This window comes from Branchiostoma belcheri, unplaced genomic scaffold (assembly GCF_001625305.1).
Source record: "Branchiostoma belcheri isolate BF01 breed outbred unplaced genomic scaffold, Haploidv18h27 scaffold402, whole genome shotgun sequence".
Taxonomy (NCBI): domain Eukaryota; kingdom Metazoa; phylum Chordata; class Leptocardii; order Amphioxiformes; family Branchiostomatidae; genus Branchiostoma; species Branchiostoma belcheri.
In genome coordinates this window covers 45,589-63,916 of record NW_017804024.1, presented here as the reverse complement: position 1 = coordinate 63,916, position 18,328 = coordinate 45,589, and the positions used below count along the sequence as shown (strand labels likewise).

Genomic DNA, 18,328 nt, shown 5'->3' with positions numbered 1-18,328 from the left:
GTGTGTACAATCAATAACAATGATTACCGTGTTTGCCAGCTGGTATAAACGCACGGAGTAAAGTCAAGTTGTTGAAAACAACTTGTCCCACCTGAGAATTTAAGAACCGAAACGTCACCACGACAACAACATCAACAGACTGATTTTGCCAATATTTTCTTCCGCCATTTTTTAAACAAAGGAACGGGTAAGGGCTTTGAGTACCACTCACTGAATCCCCTCTTCCGTAGTTGGTCAGTCTTTTCAAAGTTTCCGTCATTCAAATTCCTTGCCTTTTTCCTTTGGTGTCCGAATTCCAGAGCAGAAACTGTACAAATACACACGTCAAAAAGTGATTTCTTTCATTTGAAATATTTTAATTTTTGGTGCAAAAATGGTACATAATGGCCCTGTCAAAATAAGGGAAGAAAATGGCTACTTCAGTCTGTTGATGCTGCATGTTCTGATGGAGACGTTGAATCCTTGAAATTCTCAGCTGGTGAGTTGCTGTTTCAACACCTTGACGCTCTTATAATTTGTTTGGTCTCTAGGATCTTCACTTTAATCACTTTTGCAACCACTCCAAAAGAATAAGAACCTAAAATGTTGGAAGGAATTCTAGAGAAGTCTACCAGTTTACACGGCGGCCACGACGCACATATTTACCACTCGAAAGGCCACGACACACCTGCCGACCGAGGTTATATTAGTCTTTACCAGGCTGGAAAAATTATAGCGCCAAATAGAGCGAGTTGGGCCAAATAGAGATATATGTGTGGCAAACTAGACACTACCAAAATGTTCTTGTGTTTCCTTGTGCAATGGAAATTTTTCTGTCAGCAAGATTGTTATTCTTTCAACAAGAATCTCCGTTTCAAGAAAATTCAAGAAACCCACGTTGTTCTTATTCTAAGAATTTTTTCCTACAGCTAATTAACCAATATTTTAGGAGTATCATTCTTGTGGCAAGCATTTCGGGTTCTTACACGAAGAATCTTTTAGCTTTTGTAGTATCAGTTTCTTGAAACTCTTTCCTTAATAGCATTTCTTGTACCTAGACTACGGTTCTCATACCAAGCTTGAAGCAGAACATTAAAAAGACTTCTTGAAGCTAGAATAATATTCTCGCAATACGATTAAGTTTCTTGCAGCAGGATAAGTTTTAATGGGTTTTCCAATGCATGTTGCATGGCAGGAAACCCCTTTCTTTCCTCAAGAAAATAATTCTTATACCAAGATTAAAGTTCTTGCAGCAGCAATCCCCTCTAGCGAAACAACTCAACTGGCATGTAATCTTTTTATTTGGCCAAATTCTACTCTTTACAGCCGCTTCCCGAAGCCTGGTAGAGGCTTAGAATGCGCCAGAATGAGCCATGTGATAGCCTTTCAGCAGATGCTCTTTTATGTCCACTTCAATCAGATGGTCGAATATTACACTATTTTAATTCCCTCGGGTGATATGCACAACTATACACAGGCCATACGTCAAAAGGGTCATGAAGAACTGTGACAGGGCCCGTAACACTTCGTATATATATATATACACGTACAATGGGTGGTTTATGATACATGCATTAGTTAGCCTGAGATACCGGTTTTACATGTAGTTACAAACTCTTCGTTGGCAATTTAACGTAGACATATCAAGTTCAAAACACTGCCTTTTTACAGAGCAATTCTTTATTGGCGGAACGTTTCTACGCACTACCGACTTGTGGAAACTTTTTGGTGAATATTCACCCACAGAAATTCCGTGAGTTACTCTCACCGAGAAACACCGAACTTTCCAGTAATGGGGCCGTGCCTTGCACGACCTCCAGACCATTGAGTGGTTCAAAAATGGGTGTTGTGAACGTGTCGTCAATAAAATGAAATCAAGGTAATGTTTACCATTTTACACGGCGTAACGCGCTCTGATTGGCCAAGATGACGTGGCTGCACAAACACATATTATCAAGTCTGTGAAAAATCTTCATCCAGGATACGTGAAAGCTCGTCCGCTAGCTCTCATAACTATACAATGTGATAGTGGTAATTGCCGGGAATTTAGTATTTATCATACTTCGTTGCCATAGTTCAGTAAAGGTGAAGATCACTAAACACAATTTATTCAAACCCGGTCCTAATTTGCATAATTCATGAGGAAATGGAAAAATATCTCTCAAGTTAAGAGTATATTTGTTAGTAAATCCTCGTGAGAAACTTATGACTGGCTCACGTACTAAAACAAGTATCTCCATTAACAATAACCATGATCATCACTCACATCAAAAGTGAATCACGTCGCCGAGGCGTGTTTTAAACGCCACTTTTTTTTTGCTGGGGTACGGGGTGATTTTCCGGTCCCGACCGATAGTGTCAAAAACAGGCAGACCCCGGTTTTTAATTGTGACCTAGGCATAACAGACATCAGATAGTCAGATGACATCAACCAATCAGAAGGCTCCATTTTCTATGGTTACTCGTGTTTATTTAATATTTATTTCTGTTTTATTTATACAGGGTAGAGACCTCAGTGCTATTTAAAAACACTGCTTTTTAGGAGGCCGTAACCTCAAAACATAACTGACCACTTTTTTGACCGTACCATTAAAAAGGGGAAATTACACTAAAAGTACAAGCTGCGTAAAGCCGGTCTGTAATGTTCGAACCACTCCCATCGATACGTGCGGTGGGTTCTTTTAACGTTCGTCGGATGAAGCTCTCTGAAACACAGGATCTCCATTTAACGTCCTATCGGAGGGACGTCCCTAACCAAAGCTAGGTGCTCATTTACACCTAAGCAAAGTAAGGAAAGCCGTGCGTGTAAAGTGCATTTCCAAGGATAAGATCGATGGAATCAAGCAGGATTATCCTGCTTGATTCCATCGATCGATTCGAACAAGGGGCCATTTTGTCTGAGCCGAACACTACCGTTACGACACATGACCCACCAGTTGTTACCAGTTGTTGAGTGATCACACACTGTTTACATACACTATTACTGTTCTCAATCTGCAAAATATAAATCTTCACGGAGAATTGTCGACTATGAACACTTGTTGAATACTGTCAAGATTGCAAACACTGAAAATTATCAATTGTTTTAAACCTTTCAGTATGCGAACCAATCCCTGAGGATTTTGCAATCGACAGCAGGCTTGCAATGCTACCAAATCAGCTGGGACAGACGACATTTGAGGAGATACAGAATTCCTCTGTCGTGGAGCTGCTCAACATTTCGTACAGCATCGCAGGAAAGTACCACCCAGAGATGAGGACATTCATATCAACGGTTATTTTCCCACAATGCAATGTCTCCGAAGAGAACAAGACTCGCTGCTCTTCACCAAATGCAGGCAACATGACCTCATGCATGTGAGTGGAAAAAATAACGTTATGATAATGACTTTTAGTCACCTGAAAGGCTTCGATTAACCTAAAGAACAGAAGCAATATGACGTCAGTTTTTGCGTGTGCAACAAATCTAGTAAATGTGCTACTTTCGCTGACTGGTATTATATCTACTGATGTTTGTCAGGGGAACACAGCTGGTACCATGCCGCTCGTGGTGTGAAGAAGTGCTCAACATGGCTGATGACTGGATAAAGAACCAGCTGCCGCGATGTAGTTTGTTTCCTTCATCCGATCACAATTGTTGGAATTCTAATTCAGCTAAGAAGGGAAGCGAAGGTAAAAATGAAGATTTTTTTGTCCGTTTCTCCACAGGAATTAGTTATAAATGGGACTCTACTATAAGAATTTTTACCTCCATGAAAAATGGAGGCATTGTTTTGGCGTGTCTGTGTGTGTGTCTGTGTTACCGCACATTTGTAGCCAGCAACCTTTAAATGGATTGTAATTATATTTGGTATGTGGGTAGGTGTTGGATAGGCAAAGGTCAAGGTCAATTTTGGGCCTCCTGGTGGCTGACCTTGGTACTACAACAGAACTTCCGGTTTTTGTATCTTTTGTTCTTGACATGCTATGGTCTTGATTTTTGAGTGGTGGATAGCTTTTCCTGCCTGTGGTACGTGGTGTGGGTTTGGTGTGGGTTTGGTCCCCCCTGCTCTGAAAGGTTTTGTCAGAACCCCCTGCCAGATAAATTCACAAAGAAACAATGTATCTTTATGATTTTTGGTATGTGGGTAGCTTAGACAGAGATCTACATTATTGGAAACAAGCTATGCAAACGATGACTTCATTTGCCTCATGGGCACGCCAACCAAATTCATCACATTTAATCAAGGGTGTATCATGATGACACATACACTATTATCTTGTGATATGTGTTGGTTTATATTCCTCAGTTTGCTACCACGGCGTCGGCATAAACTACCGTGGCACATGGAGTAAAACTACATCCGGGGCAGATTGTGTGGAGTGGTCAGCTCCGCAAGCTGGTTACTACAAGACAGAGTTTCCCTGGGCAAACCTGGATAACAACTACTGCCGCAACCCTACCGGTCTGGAGCGGCCATTTTGTTTGACCGAAGACGGTAGCCAGGAGGAATGTGACGTCATCCCGTGTGGTAAGTTTTCTTGTAAGGAAGTAATTATGTCTTCCTTTTCAGAACCGTTCATTATTTCTTGGCTAACACAAAGATTCAATCCAGCAAATTTGAAACACAAGTGTCCAACCGTTTTAATCCAGCAAATTTGAAACACAAGTGTCCAACCGTTTTGACAAGATCATGATGAAGATTGAGTCTTTCGGCTCTACCCCCAAGGTCGGTGACATGGAAGTCAAAAAGCTTCGCGAGGAGAACACTAAGCTACGCAATAGGGTACAACACCTGGAAGAGATGATTGCATCCCTACAGTCTGCCTCGACCGCCTTGCAAAAAGACACGAGAGACATCAAACTATCAAATGATGTACTCAAGGTGAAAGTGGCCAACATCAAAGACCAAATGAACAATACGCAGTCCCCCGCTGCTTCACACGAACACGTGGAGACAAGGGAAATCCGCCACACCGAACCCATGGTGACGACGTATGCATTACCGACAAAAAACCGTTTCGAGGTATTGAGCAAAGACACAACCTCCAAAGATTTGACTGAAGAGAAACGAGTCGAAACAAAAGAAACCGCCATCCCTAATGGAAATGCAACCTCTAGGGCACCTTCTCATTCGAGTCAGCACCCCAAACGCGTAGTGCTAATTGGGGACTCTAACGCGCACAAACTCAAGCCAAACCTGTTGTGCCCCTCTGCAGACATGCCAAGGCCCTACTGGTCTCCAAATCTTTACACAACGCCAACAGTCCTAGAGAACATATCAAAAGAGGAGACCACCCCAAACACAGTGATTCTGCACCTTGGGACAAACGACTTGATAGCGAAACCAAAAGAAACTGTCATCTCAGAGTTTGAAGTAGCCGTGAGTACCACACAATCACTATTCCCTGACGCGAAGGTGGTAATCTCAGCTGTTCCGCCAAGAAGAAATGCCAACTCCTACCGCCCAAATATCAGCAAGGACATTTTGTCAGTAAATCAACATCTTGAAGACATGTGCAAAGCGAACGACTCACTGTTATATGTTGACCATCCACAGCTGTGGAACGAAAGTGAGTACAACGAACGCATGTTTGAAAAGGATGGGTACCACTTAAATGGAGACGGTACTAGAATCTTGGCTTTCAATCTCAAAAAGCAAGCCACAAATGCCCTGGGGCTCCCTCCAAGATCTTCCCGTCGCCCCAATTCTGAAAACACAGACAAGGCCAACGGGGATTACCATGCCTCCCCCCCAAGACAAAGAAGGAAGAATGGTTATCCGTCCAACAGACGAGATGGACCCGTCAGATCAGACGTGCCCAATCAGTACCGTCCCAGGAGGAATAGCGGACAAACGAAACCACCCTTCGTATCAGAAAGGGCCTATAGGAACGGTAGCACGTTCTACAACCGCCCCAAGTCGCCCCCGGGGGTAACCTCAAGTCAGGGTGTGAACACACAAGGCTCCCAACGGTACACACCAGGTGTTACCAACGGCCAGGTGAACTTCGCTCCACCTCGTATGCCAAGCGGACCAGTGAACTTCGCCCCTGCTCCTGCTCCGACCTTCTTCCCACCATGGTTCCAAGAATGGCCCTCCCCAGCAGAGGTGTATGGCCGCCCCCCACCAGGTGGAATACCTCAGTGGCCCAGCCCTCCGCCGTTCCCGTTCTTCAACGGCCCTAGGAATGGCCTTCCGCCATTGAGGCAAGCGGCGGGCAAGTGCTAGCAGCGGACGTCGGACAAGCAGCAGGTAACCGCCGAACAACCCCATCACCGTGACGTAACGACAGGAGGTGGTACGGATGTTCCGGCTCATCATTCGGACACAATTTGCGACCTCACTAATCTTTTATGAAAATGTGCATTCCTCAACGGACTTCACAATCGAGGAGTGAATCAACTTTGGACACACGTAAAAGCAGAAACTTTGGTATCTCCATAGGTTTCTGGAACATTCATGGCCTAGGTAGAAAGTTAGAAGATAGTGAATTTATCAATCAGTTTAGTGGGTTTGACTTCTTTTCCCTAATGGAAACCTGGCACACTGGTGAGTTATCTTTTCCTAATTTTCTTAATTTTACCAGCCACAGAAAGAAATCAAAGAAAGCTAAACGCAATTCAGGTGGTATACTGTTTATATACAAAAAGCAATATAAAGGTCTAGTCACTAAATTGGAAAGTAAAAGCGAAGATATCCTCTGGGTTAAATTAGACAAACGTTTATTTAATCATGATAAAGATATATATTTAGCGTCTGTATATATCAGCCCAAAAGGCTCCACCGTGCACAGTAACAGAACATACGATATTTTTGATATACTTGAGGAAGAAATAGCATATTTTAATGACCTTGGTGAAATTCTGGTAGGTGGTGACTTTAACGCGCGAGTAGGCACAATACCTGACTATATTGAAAACGACACCCCTATAGATATGCAAACTCTCCCCATTAACTACGATTTTGACCACCCCCTCTCCAGAAACAATATGGACGATGGGCAACCAAACGTTTTCGGTAAAAACCTAATTGACCTATGTATAAATAGTAAACTTAGAATATTAAACGGCAGAACACCCGGCGACCTCCTTGGAAAGCCAACGTGCTACCAGCCCAATGGTTGTAGCGTTGTTGATTATGTTTTAGCCAGTGAAACCATCCTACTCCGTAAAACGACCTTCTTTCATGTCCACGCATTATCACCGTTTTCCGATCACTGCAAAATTTCCTTATTGTTAGAGAGCAGCCCCAACTTACCGGAACACATAGAATATAAATTACCAACTCGCCCATTTCATAAATTTGTCTGGAATGCAGACTCAAAGGAAAAGTTTATCAAAATAATAAATTCAACAATGTTCTACTCAAGGATTAACCAATTTATGCATAAAAATTATGAGTTGACACCAGAATGTTTAGACACTGCCTTACAAGATTTTATACGTCCGCTGCAGGAGGCCGGAAGAAATTCTTTGTCCTTGCGCATAACAAAAAAACGAAAACAACAGTATAAGAAACAAAAAAGTAGAAAAAGATGGTTCGACCAAACATGCGCATCGGCCAGACAAGAACTAAAAAACTTAGGTAGACTACTCTCAAAAGACCCACGTAATCCTTCCCTCAGAGGTTCCTATTTCAAAAAGAAAAAGCTGTACACAAGACTTATACGCAAAACTAAAAAGGAATTCAAAAACAATTTCCTCAAACAACTTAACTCATACTCTGATAATAACCCGTCGTCATTTTGGTCACTCCTGAAAGATTTCAAGTCCAACAACAACAACAATAATAAGATGAATACTCAAGATCTAATCTCAGATGAAAAGCTCCATGCACACTTTAAAAATCTTTATGGAGAGGAATCCAACCCCGTCCCCGACGCTTCAATATCACCCGGCAGCTTCGAAATGGAAATTAAAAACAAAATATCAAAGTTAGAGAACGATCTGAAAGACAATCCCCTAGACAGCCAAATTCTAAGTACCGAGATCAGTAAAGCAATTTCAAACCTTAAAAATGGAAAAGCTTCAGGTAGTGACCTAATTCTCAACGAAATGCTAAAGTGTTCCCCACATACTCTTATTAAGCCCCTTACTAAACTTTTCAACCTTTTTCTTTCGTCTGGCTATTTTCCCCAGAATTGGTGCACTAGTCATATTGTCGCCCTACACAAGGGCGGGTCTAAAGATGATCCTAGTAACTACAGAGGTATTTCGGTCACCAGCTGCCTAGCAAAACTTTTCACATCAATTTTAAATACACGATTAACAACTTTTTTAGACGACAATAAACTTATCTCCCCCAACCAGGCCGGCTTCAGAAAACAATTCAGTACAAATGACAATCTCTTTGTCTTAGACTCTCTAATTACGAAATATTTTCATAACAATAAACGCCTTTATACATGTTTCATAGATTTTAGAAAGGCATTTGACACAGTCTGGAGAGAAGGGCTCCGTTTCAAATTACTAAATTCGGGAATAGGGGGGAATTTCTATAAATTAATCAAATGCTTGTATAGTAAACCCGAAACCTGTGTCAAAACAAAATCTGGCCTTACACCGCCATTTGTGACTGATAAGGGTGTCCGACAGGGGTGTAACTTGAGCCCCACCCTTTTTAATTTATTTATTAATGATTTAGTGAAAGAATTAGATAATTCAGAATGTATGCCACCTGCTCTACATAATCTATATGTCTCTTGTTTATTGTATGCTGATGATGTTGTAATACTTTCAGAATCAGACAAAGGCCTACAATCGGCCTTAAATAGATTGAGTAGCTTTTGCGATAAATGGAAGCTCCAAGTAAATTTGAAAAAAACAAAAGTTGTTATATTTAACAAAGCTGGCCGTTCCTTTCCAAAACAAAAGTACTACTTTGAAAACAACACAATAGACAGCGTTCCCTCCTACTGTTATCTAGGCCTAACCCTTACATCATCAGGAAGCTTCACCCTGACTAAAAAGCAGTTATCACTGAAGGCACGTAAAGCCATTTATAGTTTTAAATCTATCATCCGTTCATCAGTCTCACCACGTAGCCTCCTAAAGATTTTTGACACATGTGTAAAACCAATCTTACTGTATGGATGTCAAATATGGGGGACTGAACAGCAACATGATACCTCACCTATCGAAAATGTACACAACCAGTTCTGTAAAAATATTCTCGGTGTTTTTAGAAATAGTAGCAATATCGCATGTAGAGCAGAACTAGGTAGATTTCCTTTAGATATAGATATTTGTATATATATAGTTAAATTCTGGTTACGACTGGTACAAATGGAGACAACCTCACACCCCCTTCAAATGGACGCACTCCTCTTACAGCATAGCCTTCCGACAAATACCCGTAGACGGACTTTATTGCAACGTGTTAAAGATGTATTAGATCACAATGGATATTCCTTTTTATGGCATTCCGATAACTCACGTCGTGACCCTGAACATGTTGTGAAAATGCTGAGAAGGAGACTTACAGATATGCATATACAAACATTTTTTCATACTTTGTCAACCGATAGTGGTAAGTTAAGATTTTATGCAAAATGTAAAACTATGTACAACATAGAACGATATCTCGATATCGCAGATTTCGAACTACGCTCAGCCATTAGTAAAATTAGAGTTAGCGCCCATCCTCTGGAAATAGAGAGAGGCCGGTATAGAAGACTACCTGTATGTGAAAGAATTTGTAAATATTGTAGTGCAAAGGCTGTGGAAGACGAAATACATTTTATTTCAAACTGTTCATTCCATAACGACGCTCGAAATGAATTGACTTTTCAAACTTCTACAATTTATCCCAATTTCTCTAAACTTACAGACCAAGAAAAAACTATTCTTCTTTTAACTTCCCAAAACCCACAAATTTTGGAAAAGGTGGGACATTACGTCTTCCATGGTTTACAGAAGAGAAGTCAAACCCCTCAGACATAGTTTTAGACATAGTTATAGTTCTAGACAACTAACGTTTCATGTAGACTTTAGTTATTTTATACCCTACTCCATTGTTCTTTTATGTTTTGTAATTTGCAATTAGCCCTCGGGCAAGAATTTGCAATAAACTTTCTAATTATTTGCTTCTTGGACAATATGAGCACTTCTTTTGTTCTACCCAGATCATTCCATAAAGATTTTTCCACTGACTGTTATATCCATAACATTTTTTTCCACTGACTGTTATGTGTAACTGTATACACCAGATGCTGAAGGCTGCTGGGACAGAGGTCCTCCAAACTACGGCAAGAGAACTCCAACCAAGAGGTTCTACTACGTAGGAGAAAAGGTGACATATTCCTGCAACGAAGGCTACAAACTCAAGTCCGGTTACACCAATGAAGTGAGGTGCATCGGAGGAGGCCATTGGCAGTATGACAAGCCCAGTTGTTCAGGTAAGTTTTAAAGCTTCAGTCTTTGCAACAGGTGGATTGTACACAGCGTAATATCCGTTTTACTGTGCATACGCCAACTATTGTTGTGTCACGTTTATGTTTGTGGGACAGATAAACATGAATAAATCAACCTAAGAACAACAGTGGGAAGAGGATATTCGCCTACAGATCTATAAAGCTGTGGAATGCATTGCGCAGTGAACTTGAGACTGTATCTGATGCGAGACAGTTAAAGAAAATGCTTCATCAATTGTACGGATCTTAATCATGGTTTGACCCTGATAATAATTATTTATATTGTAGAAGCAAATTAGTAATTCGCAAGTTTTATTGTTGTTAGTTTGTTGATTTTAGTAATAGTTAGTTATTTGACCTGTGACCCCAATTTTCAATTCCTAATTTTTAACACATATATATATATATATTACAAGTTACATATATATACATGTATATGTGTGTGTGTGTGTGTGTGTGTGTATAATCTGTCCTTTTGTGTATATATCTTTTTTTTATAATGAAGCAACTTTAAACTGACATTTCCAACACAACAAATTGGACTCACCCAAATTTCCAACTGTACAACTCCAGTCTTTGCCAAGGAATGAGCAATCAGACGCTTCCGTGACGTCACACAGATAACACACGTGACTCCATGAGCAGTGGATCATGGATTGCAGAAAGTGTGTGGCGCCCCCGTCTGTGTTGAGGGATGGTTGTAATGCCCTGATGTAGATGGTCTCTAATCCTTCGTGCAAAGAAGTCCGGTTCTGAGTCAAAGATTCTTACTTTGTCCAGTGAGACTGAATGTCCAGGCGATTCTATGTGTATATGTTGTGAGACCTCTGAAGTAGTCGAGCTAGCTCGTTTGTGTTCTATTGAGAGATCTTTCAGTCTCTCTAATATAGGTTTCCTTACATGGGCCCTTGGAAATCTGTCCTTGACACTGTATATGGTAAACTACCCCATATGGTAAACTTGTTTGATAAATTATAAATGATCTAACTCACTAAAACCAGAATAAATCAAATCCTTTTGTCATGTGTTTGCCATGGACAGTTTATCATCGTTAGTCACCTTCAACAGAGGTAAAGCGTAATGCGTTTATTAGGTAGTTAAACGTATCCGACGAATCGCGTTTCATAACATATAGGTACAAAAGTTTGACAATCAATTTCATATTTATCAGTTTCTGCATATTTTACGGATTTTACACGCAAAAACGCACCCTCCTCCAGTAAACCATAGGCAAAGGCTGCAAGAGGATCTACTGGAGATTTCCAGTACAAGTCTGCCACCTGAGAATGTTATCATCAACTTCACTGGATCTGTGGTACAGCTTGTCGACTTGGTAAGTACATTTATCTGTTGCACACTTTATACCCCCTTTAGTTTCCACTACAAAATCACTTTTTAAGACCACAAATGCAGCTTAATTGATGCTGTAACTGGTATTTCAGGATGAAAAGAATGAGCAACTGGTGGCGTCCGCTCTCCTCGATTTCGTAAGTTGTCATAGTTATGAGTATATTACTAAAAGTTAAGGAAAATTTTTGCAGAAAATATTTTGGTCACGTCATTTTGGCCTGTAGACATTAAATTAAGAGCTTGTTTGTTTGTTTGTTTGTTTGTTTATTCGATCTCCATATTTATTCGATCTCCATATTTATGCTTGTTGTTTTTCTTTGTCGTCGTTTTGGGCATTAAAATGTTTCTTTTCGTTAGACATGGCAGGACAGCCGACTGAGTTGGGATCCAAAGTACTATGATAACGTCACCAGCCTCAGCGTTCACGGCAACGATATTTGGACACCGACATTGACTCTGAAAAGAAAGTACGCTCTACTTCTTTAATTGGCACTTTTTAAAGATATCAATCCATACATAAAGTTCCCTTCATCATATTAAATATGAATTAGTATATCTGAGCAACACAATGTCTAGGCTTTGCGTTATCTCAAAACCGCATGACCTGTATACTATGTCTATGTCATTATATAAATACACAAGAAGACAATGTTTTAATACATTTGACAAAACACAAACGGCCAAAATTTGTTGGTTACTTCGCAGTGCCGATCCGGTCTACAAAGGCCTACAGAAGGATGTGCCGGTCCGAGTGAGCAGCGATGGTCTGGTGGAATGGAGTGTAGAAACCCTGACCACCACCGTGTGTGATGCAGACCCCTTCTTCTTTCCCGCAGACACCATGGAATGCAACATCTGCTTTTCTGCAACCACAGCAATTGCACAAACCATCCGTAAGTGTTGAAGTCATATTGTTTTTCCTGAAGTTCCGTACGTGGTAAAGTAATGTTTTTTTTTCCTCACGTTTCTTTTCCCTCTCCTCATTCTCCTGCCATTTCCTTAAATTCATGCAACTCCTTCATTTTTTGGGGCAAATAAGATGGCATTTGGATTGAAGCTAGAGTGGGCAAATACTCTAAGGCTTTTTTTTTCATTTCTGTGATACAGAATTGTTATATTCGAGCCTTTTGGCTGTGTTTCGAAAATGTACTATAGCAGTGTGTTACCATATTTGGGCATGAGTCATCAGAATGGCATGTAGAACAGGCAAGCAATAGGCATGCAGCTTTCTTTTCTTCTCCTTGCTGATTGGCTGTTCGGATCTGATTTTGTTAACTCAATTAACACCTGTACAAAGCCATGCCATATTGACAGTATGAACTTTATTCAAGTGTTTTGGTATGTAATTATGTCAAGCTTTCCTGCTCCAGCATTGGAATGCTGGGCGTAAACGCATCTTAAAAATCAACAGCTTGCATTATGCAATTAAAAATCCCAACCTATAATGTAAGGGATAGCTATCCAACTGTTGTCACTTTATGCCATAGTTATATCAATGTAAAGAATTGTTTTTCTTGTATTTCTCCTTCTTTCCTTGCCATGTCGTGAAATGTGGAAGTCATGCTGAATGACAATGCTTTACAGACGGAGGATACACTTATAACTACCAAAACAAAATCTTATGTATTTTACATTTCTGATACATATTGTCCTAATAACAATGATTCATTTGAACAATATGTTTAACATAGAATGCCAAGTGGGATGCCTGCAGTAGACATGGGAATCACTCCGTGCAACTCTTACTCTTCTACAACACCGGCGGGTGAATGGTACCGAAAGGATAAGATCTTTGCAAAAGACAACAGTGACGCGTGTCTCGCCGTTCATCTGTCGAGGATCCCGCTGTTCCACATCGCCACTACTGTAGGACCCTGCATCATCCTGGTGGTACTGATGAACATCACATTCATCACGCCCTTAGACAGGGGCGACCGGATCGCGTTTGGAGTGACCATTCTACTCTCCATGGTCGTGTCTCTCGTGTTTGTGACAGACGTACTTCCTGTCAAGGGGGCACTGCCTCTTTTCGGTGAGTAAAGATTAGATATAACCTAACAGTATTGTTTTCAAAACCATTTGTTCAAGACAGTGGCTACTTTGATGTATTCTGGTAACTAGTTACCATCTCTAATGTTACAGCTACGCTGGTCATCTTGTGGATGGGGCTGATGGGATTATTCCTGTTCTTCACTCTGGCCATCATCGTCATTTACGACCGGCAGGGCAGCCTGTCTCCGCGGACGAAGATTATTTTCCTCCGCTACATTTCGAAGTACCTACTATTTTTTTTTGCTTAGTACATCTTTTCGATATCTGAAAGAACCTTATCATTTTACTCTGCACACAACCATCAATGAATAATCACCTATTTATATGGAAATAATTAAATATCATTTTATTCATTTAAATGATTCTTGTCTGTTATTTAGGATGCTGCTGCTGGGAGATCTAACAGAGGAGAAACGTACGGGTGACGGAGAGGCTGGTTTGCTTCACCAGCCTGACATAGAGATGACCAACTACGCCTTTCAAACTGATGACATGGCGGCGGTCGACGAAGGGAGAAGGTGCGGTATTGGTTATAAGTGAAAACTTAATTGACACAACATAAGTACAGTGACTTTCGTAAGGTCTATAACTAGACATACATACAGACACGTGGGTACAAAAGAATTGACCTACGTACTTCTGCAGCTAAATCAACTAATAACTCTTTCTTGTAAGGTTCTAGGGTCTAAACATACTCTAATATAGTTACCTATCTGTACACAGTAAGGGTTACTGCCTTCTAGAATGAAGTTGACTTTATCTTATTATATCATGAAGGTCACAAATTCAGTTAAGCAAGCTGAAAGAAGGTTGAACAGATTTCTTCGTTTCTCATCCATAATAAAACGCCCTTCATCTTCCAGGAGCACCGGGCAGCCATCGACGCCTCCCACAGATACAGGGCTGGAGACCACCGGTTCTTCCGGTCTACCTGAGCTGATCTCGTGTGTGAAGGAGATGACCAAGGAGATGACCAGGGGGCTTGGGGACCTGACCAAAGCTATGAAGAACGAGGAGGAGGTGTCCGACTACACCCTGCTGGCTAAGGTCCTGGACAGGCTCTGCCTTGTCATGTACATCATCTGCATCGTGATTACCATTCCTATGACCATGTATTTGAGCAAGTAAAGACCTGTCAGAAATATTGATAAAATGAAAGTGTTGTGTAACCAAACCAAAACACCTGGTTTATATGCAAGTTATTTCGTAACGTAGAGTGTAAAAGATGGTCAACAGCTGACGAAATTTGATCGGCTTTGGGTGAAAAGTCTTTCCAACATTTTACCCAGACACAATGTTGTACATATACTTGTTAAGGCCATGTTAATTTGATTATATGGATGGGATTATCTGGGAACCCCAACACTGATTGGAGCGTGCGATTACAAAAGTTTGGCAAAAAATTAATCTATGTGGTCATGAAGTTAGAACAAATGACTAAGCACGCAGAGTATGGTATGGCGAAAAAATTGACTCTTAATTTTCATTTTTTACCATTTTCTTCTTTTCCTTTGGGATTGGCAGTCTATGACATAAGTATCATTTCCAATATTTCAATATTGCAATTTATCGGAAATATTTGCTAATTAGCTGCGTGTACGATTTATAGTATGGTTGAAAACATTTTTTGTAAACGTACGAAAATTCATGCGCGTGCGTATGTTATCTAATATAATCAAATCATCAAGAGCTAATGAATATTTAATACGTTTTACCACTTTATTTGATCAATTTAAGATCTTTTTGTGAGCATGTATATAAATCTATACATTATTATACATTTCAACCAAACGGACCTGACTTTATGGATGAGATCCCCTAGACACAAGGCTAACGCCCGTTGCCGAAAAAGGGCACACCAGAAAAAAGCATAGATTTTGATATTTCAAGCCTTTTTGATTTCTATTGCAGAAAATTTTGCGACAATATAATTTTGCACATGTCCTTTCAGGATGTTGCTTGTCGCATTTCAGAAGACGGTGCAACAAGCTGACTTCTACACTCTATCTGGGAGTACTTACTTTCTTCTTTTAAGAGACTGTATAAGACAGTAACCTCCACATTTGCTCTTTCTTGTCTGGTTTTAGAAGACAGTGTAACAAACATGCGTCTCGTTCTTTTAGGAGTTAAGCTGATTTATTTCTCAGAATTTCTTAAACTAACTTCTATATTAAGTCGCCCTTGTGGCGTAGATAGTCTTTCAGAAGTCTGTGTGACAAAACTAACTTCTAAAGTTGCTCTTTTAGGTTCTACATGTGTAATAAACTTCTACATATAGAAATTGATATAAACACATTGCGGAAGAAGTAGGAGTAAACTATCCGGAAGGCCATGTTACTTCAAATTTGAACACTAGATCGAAAAAAAATGCATTTGAAGATTCTAGTCATGGGGTCAATTTAAAAGTGGCACTTCTTCCGAGTAGCAAATAAATCAGACACAACTCGATAGATTACATGGCAAGTTGCGAAAACTAGTAGCAGGTCATTTTTTTCATTTTTGGTTTAAATGCTGGAAATCGCTGCGCGCGTGGAGGTCATCCATAAAATCAGATCAGTTTTACTATCTTATGATGTCATATTAAACTGTGTGCGATTATTACATCAAGGTAACATGTTATTTCTCATTTAATCCGTATTACAACAGCATTGTTTATCATAAGAATTCATATTTAATCAAGACACGAACAAAAATTACACATATAATATTTCTCTGTATGATTTAGCACGATTTTAGCACAATTAAGCGATTAAATGTTACTATTAGAGTATCTAATATTTGCAATTCATACTAACTTTCTACTTTGTCAACCCCGCCTTAAGATGTATATATTCAAACTAATATATCATAGCTAATATATTCAAACACTTGTAATTGGAGTTAAACAAATTGTGATATGTGAATCTATTTGCTCTACATCTTTTCATTATAAACCACTTCAGACATTGAAAGGTACATTTTAAAACTTTACGGAGTTTACAATACGAACATAGATGAAACCCTGTATATGTGTGATTATTACATAATGATAACATGTTATTTCGTTTTCAATACATATTATATCAGTGCTGTTAATCAACAAAAGCAGAAATTCATTAATATTTAGTCGAGGTACGATTAAAATGACACAGACTATATTTTTTGCAGGATTATATCCAATGTCAGCACAATTATTGATATTGACGATTACAATATGTAATATTTGCAAATGAAACCAATCTTCTACTTAGTCAAACATGTCTTGAGTCATGAATCATCAATGAATATTGAAAGATTGCAGCTATGAAAATTGTCTTCATATACATATACATATTTCATCTAAAACTTCAGACTTTAAATGATAAGTAACGTTTAACTGGACAATCGTATGGGTAAAATCATGCTTAGTCCACTACAAAAATTTACTGTTTTAAAGTATGGTCGAATATAGACTACTTATGTAATGCTTTAAGTGTTTTAGACGAGCTGGTACATATAAAAAGGCGCCTAGGAAGAGAGGTTTGATAGTTTCCATCAGATGAGTATTGTGTCTAATTTTGTGATCACTCTTTCACCATTAGTATCAATGATAAACGGATCAATGTGCATGTTCTATCAAATTGATGTCTGGGAACACAATTTGTGTATTAAGTCTTTAAAAATGCCGTGCTTTTTATATTATTGTGTCATATCCTTCACTGTTACTGTGTCGAAAAATGCAACGATAAGCTATTCATTGGCGACATTGCTATCGCAACTGGTCGTCACCATCGTCAGCTAAATGTCCCAACTTCTACTTCTGTCGTAAATTAATGTGGACAACTCAGGAGTAACACTTTGTCGACATTATCATATTCAAGTTTTAAAACCACAATTAATAACGATGAATAACCACAATTAATAATCTGTGGTATATGAGAATATGTTTTTGTTACTGCCAACTTGCCATGTTCTGGCTTGTAGCGTGAGGCCTTTCCTGGCAGTTACATGCCCAGTTCTACATACAGAGCCTAAGTCCATATGATTTATCTGACTGCATGTAGGCATCACATTAAAAAGCCATATGTCAGAAAAAAATTGCCAAATCTAATTCAGTTGCGACAAAAGACAGTTCAAGTTGCAAGCATAGATACATGTACACACTTTGATACAGCAAGGGCATTATATAGTAAGAGCACCTGTATATGTCCTTCTATAAAACTTTGACAGGGCTGATTTGAAAGTTGGAATTTGAGCAAGGTTGATTTTCCAAACTGAGTAACAAAAGTATCTGGGTCATTCTACCCTTTGAAAATGTTACACTGAAAACCAGTAGAAAATAACAAATTTAAATCTTTGAAAACTGACCAGTTTGCAAATCTGCTAGCTTTGTTCTGGAGGATAGACTGTCCAGGATTTTTATGAGTTTATGGGCCAATTCACTATTAAATCTGCTGGGAAGGTCACGGTGGGAGCACTCCTTTATTGTTCTTACCCAGGGAAAAAAATGGCCGGTTTAAGCTGCAATGGGGCTGAAATCCATCTAAATCCCTCTTGAGTTACTTTGTTTGCAAACACACACACACTCTCTCTC

The 18,328-nt window shown here is 39.6% G+C and overlaps 1 protein-coding gene across 1 annotated transcript in view; it reads left to right on the top strand.

The window, feature by feature from the left end:
• LOC109477667 overlaps positions 1–14,904 on the top strand; it is a 27,456-nt gene extending 12,552 nt beyond the window's left edge. Inside the window, exons 9-20 of the mRNA XM_019779006.1 lie at positions 3,078–3,336; positions 3,500–3,651; positions 4,269–4,490; positions 10,171–10,359; positions 11,595–11,707; positions 11,817–11,861; positions 12,082–12,191; positions 12,430–12,617; positions 13,439–13,756; positions 13,867–13,999; positions 14,157–14,294; positions 14,640–14,904. Coding sequence (XP_019634565.1) covers positions 3,078–3,336; positions 3,500–3,651; positions 4,269–4,490; positions 10,171–10,359; positions 11,595–11,707; positions 11,817–11,861; positions 12,082–12,191; positions 12,430–12,617; positions 13,439–13,756; positions 13,867–13,999; positions 14,157–14,294; positions 14,640–14,904 — 2,132 coding nt within the window. The remainder of the gene's footprint in view (positions 1–3,077; positions 3,337–3,499; positions 3,652–4,268; positions 4,491–10,170; positions 10,360–11,594; positions 11,708–11,816; positions 11,862–12,081; positions 12,192–12,429; positions 12,618–13,438; positions 13,757–13,866; positions 14,000–14,156; positions 14,295–14,639) is intronic.
• Positions 14,905–18,328: the final 3,424 nt, after the last annotated feature.